General features: G+C 33.4%; 1 protein-coding gene across 2 annotated transcripts; it reads right to left on the minus strand.

The window, feature by feature from the left end:
- Positions 1-378: 378 nt before the first annotated feature.
- On the minus strand, positions 379-3,340 carry LOC18055283 (scarecrow-like transcription factor PAT1). Of its 2 annotated transcripts, XM_006452457.2 has the most exons (2): positions 3,204-3,340; positions 379-2,319 (listed from the first exon to the last, which is right to left on the minus strand). In XM_006452457.2, exon 2 carries the CDS (start codon positions 2,308-2,310, stop codon positions 688-690), a length of 1,623 nt encoding a protein of 540 aa, XP_006452520.1. In that variant the 5' UTR covers positions 2,311-2,319; positions 3,204-3,340; the 3' UTR covers positions 379-687. The 2 variants fall into 2 exon arrangements, with proteins under 2 accessions (XP_006452520.1, XP_024033408.1); XM_024177640.1 differs by lacking the exon at positions 3,204-3,340 and having other exon boundaries at positions 379-2,325.
- Positions 3,341-8,951: the final 5,611 nt, after the last annotated feature.

The raw sequence follows: 8,951 nt of genomic DNA on the forward strand, positions 1-8,951 counted from the left end.
ATTTCTTACCTTTTTTAATTCTAAATAAATATGAAATTAAATTTATAATAATAATTCGGTTACCATTTTGGTCAGGCAACAAATTAAATATTAATCATTAGTTTATTAAGCATGTAATACAAATGATTTAAAAAGTAATTCTCATATAATCTTGATTTTTCCAACCACTTTTACCAGATTATTTACAAAGTTGATTATCAAAGAATCTACATAAGAATTGATTATTTGGCATGTCGACAGCCCCACCAGCTGATTTTAGATTGGAGGAAGTGCAAATTCTTCATCTGTGGAAGAAGAATATTATTCAATCTGTTTGGAAAAGCTTGCTGTTTGCCAACTAGTATATCTGTTGATTCAATGGAGAGACAAAACAAGAGATGTTTGATCTCACTAACAATTAGCATCAACATAACGCTACATGCTTAGGAACTCGTACACTTGCCAAGCTACAATTATCATCAACTATTACAGTGAACCAAATGCAATATTGCAAGGGAAGCTAGCTACCAGACACATTATTTTGGATGGGTTTGGGGGAAGAACAGCTAACTTATTAGTAAAGGATTATCTATAATAGTACAACATTGTAACTGAGTTAAACTCGAAAAAGCATGACACATTCTCAAAGATTCTACCTCATTTTTCCAGCCGCAGAACCATGGATATGCGTTGATTGACATTGGATCTTCACCTCCATGCAGAGGAAACAATTATAGCTTGATTTTTCCAGCCAAGAAAGAGCGCTCCATCCCTCTCTTCAAGTGTGTAGTTGTCATTGTAGTTTTCCAGCAGAGTTTTGATGGTTGCATTCACAAAAGGGCTCAATGGATAGGGTGTAAACCCAGCCATTATAAAACGCGATCTCCACTTGCCAAAAGGCTCATGGCGTTCCACTCTCTCAGCTCCTTCGCATGCTATAAGGTTGACAATCTCGCGTGCCAAGCAGTGCTGCTCCACATTGATTCGGTCCTTGCTATCTCTTGGCAGAGCAACATCAATTGAATCAAAGATAGCGCCATAGTGATTCATCGTTTCAAGGAAACGGTGAAAAAATGGGGCAGTATTAGTGTTGGCTTCCTGCTCAACAAGTGTCACCACCTTAGGAGACAAGCCTTTTACCAGCCTCAGGAGTCTGTCTCGATGATTCTGGATGCTCACACTTTCATCCGGCATGTGATGGAGCATCATGGAAAAATTCACGGCAAGGGCTTCACCAGGTCGAACTTCAAGGTTTTCAAGTTGAACCTCAGAACCAGAAATTGCAGCAGCATTGAACTCAAAAGGCACCTTATATAAGTCTGCGAGCTTTGATAGTCTCTGACCCACAATTTCAAGTCCTCCCCCGCGAGCATAAGCTGCTGTAGAATCATCAATGCCTGTAATTCGAATGTGTGGGGGCCCTCCAGGACGAGAAGCGAGAGCCATAATAAGTATGATCCACTGGCTGCCTTGAGCAATTAGAAAATCGATTATGTGGATTTTATTTTCGTCCTTCATGGCTTCAGCAATTGCCCCATTTGCTGACATATATCCAAACTTGAAGTATGGACAGATCTCATACAGTAAATGCATGTAAGATAGGAGCTCAGCACTGGCAGGCTCTTTGCATCTCAGGGCTTTGTAGATAGAACTTCCTGACGAGGACAACCTTGCAATGAGTCCTTCCAACATGTAGGCTCCTAAACGTTGGATAGGATCACCAGAAACTGACACCATCTGTCGTGATTCTGCCATCAAACTTTCAGCTGCGTACATATCATTATTCTCTATAGCCTTTGCACAAGCACAAAGTAACTCTTTCAGATCCCCTCTGGAGATTATCTCTACCAAACACTTCCACCTCTCTGATTCTGATGAGATTTGGTCTTCCTTTGGGCTGGTAACATTGTACATGGCAGGGGTATCCAAATCAGGTCCCAGCATAACGGTTTCCAATTCTCGCAGTTTGTGCCTCAGATCATTTTCATTTTGTGTTATACAAGACCCACTTACAGGTGAGCCACAGGTATGATCAGGCGACTGATACAATTCTGAGGAATATGACTGCTGGTTTGGCCAAGAAACTTGGGTTTTTTCAGGTGAGAAACTGGCAGTGGATGGAGAATTAGGAGCACCGTGACTGCCTGTACCAGAGGATGACTCAAGGGTGCAGTACTGTTCAAAAGTATCTACTGATAGGCGTGCTCGTTCGTTGCTGTCATCAGAGGATGGCTGGTGGTCTATGTTCTGATGGGGAGGCCAATTTTTGGAGGCCAGCTTTTGCACAGGCTGGTCATAGAACTTCTGAGTTCCATCTGACATCTTATGCATCCGCGAAAACTGCATTGGGAAACACTAATTCCTTGATATAGAGCAACAAAATATGAAGTGTGGCTCAATGCAAACCAGGAAAGTTCAAGCAAAATCGTTCTCAAAAGCACAGATAAGACAGCTTTTGAGGATGACAAATCTTGGTTACTCTAGTAATGAAACTCCATCATCATCAGACATGCAGGAAATTCCACATGATAAGTTGATAACATGTTGGTTATGACTAACATAAACTGAAATGCGGCCATAGGCTTAAATCGTTCTCTTAATTTTTTCTTGGTGTTACCATCGATGGATCCGGGCGATTGCATATGATCACACGGTGGATAAACTAACCCAGATGAGAAATTCACTCACTCTTAGTTGCAGATGACCAATTCCGTTTCAAATATCACTACAATTATCATAAAAGACTGGCTATTGGATTCAAAATCTAATCACAAACTAGCAAAGAGAAGATATTAGATACAAATCTTCCATGTGATGAAAGTGTGATTGAGAGACAAAATCATCCTCAACCAGCATCCATCCCATCAAGAAAACCACAGCTATAAAAGTAACGCATCATCAGATAAATGAAACTATCAAAAGCATATGAATAAAGAATCACCTCATGAAAAAAAATTTCAGCTAAAAAATAAATAACTGCTTTCACCGCAAAATATAGTAACTTTCAGCTCAAATAAAACAGAGAGCTACAAAATCACCACCTCAGATTATCAAAACACACCCGCATCATCATCTTCATGATCATGCAGAAGTTGTATTCAAATAAAATAAAATAAAAAACAGAGTAGAAAGAAGAAACATGCAGAAATTAATACCAGTCAGCTAAAAATGAAAAGGAAGAAGGAAGTAAAAGGGGAATCATGAGATATTGAGCTTTGGCATACCTTTAGGCTTTGCCTTGAAAGCAGTTTCAAAGTTGAGAGTTGGGAGTTGAGACCGACAAAGACGCACAGATATGTAATCTTAATCTAAATCTCAGCTCATGTTTTTGTAAGTACCCGGCTGTTAGTCAGTCGTCCCCTGCTTCTGAGAATCTAATTTAATAGCTGCCACACTTTATACAACTCCCCTATTATTCAAATGCCCTTCTTCATTTCCATAATTACATTGCGGACCCACTCTTTTTGTTTTTTTGGGAAAAAAAATAAATCATACGTCATTTTTTTGGTAACTTTTATAAAATAGGACGCCAATACAAGTCTACATATTTTAGAATAATATTAGTAATAAGAGTCCGATTATTTTAGAACCGCTCTAAAATAAAACATTTATTTATAATCATATAATTAAAATTATAATAAATTTTTTTAATATTTATCACTGTATGTGTGAAGTTGAAATTCGTACTCTATTATAGATCAGTTGTAACATATTCATAGCTTAATAATAAAAGTTATAAGTGAATGTATAAAAAAAATTTTAGAATTTATCTTGACACTATCGAATTAAAGTCAACGAAAGATATTTAATGCTTCAAAATTCAGATATAATTGGATCATTACAAAAAAACAAAGAGACTCAAACTTTCAATTTCGACAATTAACTAAAAGATAATTATCAGCTACTCATCTTAATATCCCTCAATTCATTTTTTATATCGAAGAAGAAGCATACGCATGTTTTTATAATATGAAACATCCATTCGTGACCCACTTTAATATATTCAAATCATCTTCTAGATTATTTAACCAACCATATTTAATAAATCCCAGAACCTCTTTCTCTCTCCAACTTCATTTTCTTGGAACCTCGTTGCTCACTCTTATCCAATAACATATCACATAAATGAAAATTGTAGTTCAATGGTTCCTTTTCAATTATTTATTGAGAGGGCTGGGAGCTTTGATTTTCTTTAATCCCGTTTCGAAGAAAATACGAGATAAATACAATATTCATTTATGGTAAGCAGTTGAATGAACGACATAAAAAACAATATGACAACAACATCCTTCTCTAAGGCTAAGGTATGACTGTTAATTCTTATAGATACCTAGATAGACTGTATATAGGATCAACAAAATATATATATATATATATATATATATATATATATATATATATATAAATTATATATAGTCAAATGTGTAACACGCCGGTGGTCGGCAGAGCCCTAGGGCCAAGTCTTTTATTAAGTACTTAACTAAAGTACGGTTGCAATTTAATAACTTAATTAAAATATTGTTATTCTTCTTTATATACGTACCTAATTTGTCAGCCATGCATGTTGAACTTAACATATTCAAAGCTAAACCTTATTTCAAAGAAAGAAATTAAAAAAAAAAAAAAGTAAATACATGCATGCAATTTACAAGAAGATTTGGTTGATTATGAATAATCAAAATGTCTTTGTTACGTCATAGCCTCCACGATATTAATTACAAAGCCATATGATATAATCATATCAGGGAAACAAGAATCAACAAAAGGGTACTGCGGGATTAACGATGCTTTCGTATAAAGATTGAAGATAAAGCCCCCCAGGCCCCAACGTGTGGGTAAGGACCAAAGACTAATCAATAAAAAGGACCCACGCGGTGCGTTTATTGCAACAAGCGGCAGCAACGAAAATACTCTCTGAGTCTCAATTTTCATCTTCTGCTTTTCTTTCTTTCTTTCTTTCTTTCTTTTTTTTTGAATTTTCTCATTGACTGCTGCGTCTGCACCACTTGCATGAAAGTTGATTATCAAGAATAGAAGGTTATAATTATGTGATGAAGACCCGCAAAAGTTAATTGAACGCGTTTTCTTTGTAAACCTTTTATGCCAAGAAAGAATAATATTAGTAAGTGCTTAATGACTCTTTGAAATGAAGGTTTAACATGAGGGACCATCATCAATAGTTACACTTAACAGAAATTGTAGGGGATTAAACGGTAAAACAAAATCATTGTAAATGATTCTATATGAATTTTGAGTTCAGACGAAGTTGAATGATTTAATTGTTGGTTCTCTAATCATCAATAGGAATTGTGCTCAACTAAAGTTAGTTGGTGTGAGTGGTTCGATACTCTCACTTTTTAAGAGAGGTCAGGAGTTTAAGCCCCGTTCTCGTATGGAGTCATCACTTTAACCAGCACTTTACTTTTTACGAGTCGATCCAGTGCAAGCAAGGATTAGTTTGGATTGTGGTACGGGCTTAAAAATATCTCTCACAATTGAGACCCACTCAAGACTACCTCGTGATTCAGACAAATATATATATATATATATATAAGAATTGTGCTCCGCAACTATCGATCCTGCATTTATAATGTTAAAAAGACCGTTTATACTGAATCCCCTTTTTATTGCAACTTTAAACCACATAATTAAGTGCTGTCATTCTCTGTTGTTTTAGTGGCTGTTGACTCTTGTAATGAAAAAGTAGAGGAAGTGGAATTATTTGTGACCCCACGTGCTTATTACATGATGTTCAAAGATTTTTACAATATTTCTTTGTATATTTTCTACTTAGAATTAATCTGCAAACAAAATATTGCAGCTGCTGCCAAAAAGAAGAATGACGTACGTTTCGTAAATATGTTTAGGGAAAGGATATTAAGTTCCCCATACCTCCAAAGTTTGATAAAATAATTATGTATATATTTAATCTTTCAACAAGGGACATTAAGTCTCATTTTCTTATCATAATATATTTTAACCCTATTAATCCAACAAAATGATTCTAATATTTTATAATAAATAGAAATATAATGTTAAAATTAATGCAATAACATGTACATTTTAAAAATAATTTTGACATTTAAAAAATATTTTAAATCAGTTACAATCTACTAGATATATTCTTATTATATTAAACTAGATTTTATAATAAATAGAAATATAATATTAAAAATAAATTATAAAATTTAAATTATTTTCAAAATCTTATAAAATTATTTTAATATTATCAATATGTGAGATATATTAAATTACTTGTAAAATCTATTTAATTAACCAAAATATTTATTTAAATATTTTAATAAATAAATATATATTATTAAAATAAATATAATACTATATAGTTTTAAATTATTTCATATTTTAAAAAAATATTTTTATATTATTAATCTGCTAGACAAATTAAATTACATGTATTATATTGTATTTATTAAAAAGTCTTAAAATTAATTTTTTTAGCTAACATATTCAAAGGATATTATAGTAAAAAAAAATTTTTTTTTTTCTTGTTGAAAACTTATGAATTTGTATGATCATTTTTCCAAATCTTGAGTTGTGACTATCCTTTTCCCATAATTATATATTTGTCCTTGTTGAAACTGAAAAAAAAAAAAAAAAGAGCATTAGAAATGATATTATATATATATATATGGAGTTTGGCCCCATTAATTAACCCAAGGAACATAACTAATAACAACAAAATAATCCCATTATAATAAGTTCAATTTGTGATAACAAGTGTGTTCAAATTTAACATATTCAAATGAGACATGCATACTCTAGCTAGATTAAGCATATAATAATGAATTAAAGTTATGATATGATAACGATATATATGCTAAACATTGGTGGGTGACTGTTGATCGATGTCCTCCCATGGTTTCGCCGACCATGAAGGACCCCTTTTTAGTTGACTAACTAAACCCACGGAAAATTATTTAACATTCTCTCTACCTTCAATTTGTCTTCATTCTTTTAATATAATTAATTAAGCTCCAATATTATTCTATTCACGAATTATTAACCATTAACATATCGATGCCAAGAACAACTACATATTTAAACTTGCATATGGCCTTTGGTTCTAGAAACATTTGACTATAAACACTCAAAATCATGCATTGCTTAAATGGATATATATATATATATACTGAGAATTCACTAAAATTAACGCTAATGGAAATAGGAGTAAGATTTCATTTGAATTAATAAATAGAAAAGCACTTGGGAGTAGGTATCGCCTTCAAATGGTTGAAATTATACATCAACATGGAAATGTATTATAAATACAAAATCTACCTTTTTTTTTTTGCAATTTCTCAACAGACAGGCGGACGCGCGACAACAAAAACATCTTTGTCGCGAATATTTTTCAAGAAGGGAAGAAATTTCAAAGACGACTTTTGGTATTCAAAAAAAGGACAATCTTTGAAAAGAAATTAAAGAAACCAAAAACCAAAAACCCAAAAAAATAAAAAGAAAAAGTTGGTAGCATCGGACAAAGAGGTCGACGTTGGGTTAATTTCGAAGCAAAGTCAAGCACTGAACTGAAAACGCTTAAAGGGAAGTTTGATAAAATTGAAAGAAGACAAAAGTGCAGAAAATGATGATGAAGCAAATTGTCAACTTGGAGGATGGAGTTAGTCAATGGTGATATTAGGGTTTCTTAATTGCGCAGGGAGCGAGTGACGTTAATTTTCGCGAGGAATAAATAAAGTCAATCAGGGTCATGATAATGGATGGTGTGTGTCAGTCAGTATCGTTTAACATATTAATGTAGTTGATTTCATGTGTCCATGGGAATTCTATTTGATGAGAAAATGGGTTGTGAGAAATTGAACCCATCGACCGACCCTATTATTTATTTATTTATTTATTTATTCATTTACTTTTTGGGAGATTTACTGAGATATTCAAAATCTGGGAGCGCCATTTGTAATTTTAGTTAACGGGTCATTTTCTTTACACTACGAAGTCTTTACCCACCATAAACCTATGCTTAATAAAAGGATTAAGGAGTGAAATGGTTATGTGAAACTCTGGGCCCAGTCCAGGTTTTCTCATCCGGGCCTGAAAGCCCATATTTTGTGTTCTAGAAATTTTTTCACTTGTTCCTTTCGATCGGTCAGCAGTATGGCCAATTTCATTTCTAATTTTCTTTCTCTTATGGGACCCACAGGAAAAATCCGTTTCATTCTCTTTTCAATGTGGGACCCACACGATTTACATGTAATTATTGTCAAGTTGACGTGGGACCCACACTGGAATTAATTTGCAACTAAAGAAAAATGGAAGCAACTCGATTTTATGAAAAAAATAGTAAATTGCAAATAAATGTGAGGTAAGTTTTACCCAAAAAAAAAAAAAATAAGTACGTTTGATATTGAGATTGGGTAACTGTATTTTAAAAATTACAATACTAAAATATTTAGTAAATAATAGATGTTGTATTTTGAAAGATATGTTAATATAATTTTTTATTTATATAATAAAAAATTTATTATATTTTTAATAATTTTATTAAAATTATTATTTAAAATTTATACTTATTATATATTTACTAATTTTTATTTTATAATTACAGTTTTTTTTTCCACAGCTGGTGGTTTTCCTAAATGCACTCAAAATCTAAAAAACAATTCCAAACAAAATCTTCGCTATTTTAAATTATGTCCGACAAGGTTCCCCCCCCCCCCCCCCCCCCCCCCCGAAAAAAAATTGTTAAAAATGAAAAAAAACCAAGGGGGGGGGCGAAACTTTTTTTCCCCCTTTTTAAAACAAAAGGGGGGGGTGGGGGGTAAAATTGGTGAGGGGGGGTTTGGCCCCTTTTTTCCCCTTTTGGAAATTTTGTAGACCGGGGGGGGAAAAAAAACGAAAATAAATCTTTCTGGGGGTTTTTTTTTTTTTTTACGCCCCCCCCTAAATTATTTGTTTTTGATGGTCCCCCCCCGCCCGTCGAAAAACTTTTTTTT

Source organism: Citrus clementina, unplaced genomic scaffold (genome assembly GCF_000493195.1).
Source record: "Citrus clementina cultivar Clemenules unplaced genomic scaffold, Citrus_clementina_v1.0 scaffold_1, whole genome shotgun sequence".
NCBI lineage: Eukaryota > Viridiplantae > Streptophyta > Magnoliopsida > Sapindales > Rutaceae > Citrus > Citrus x clementina.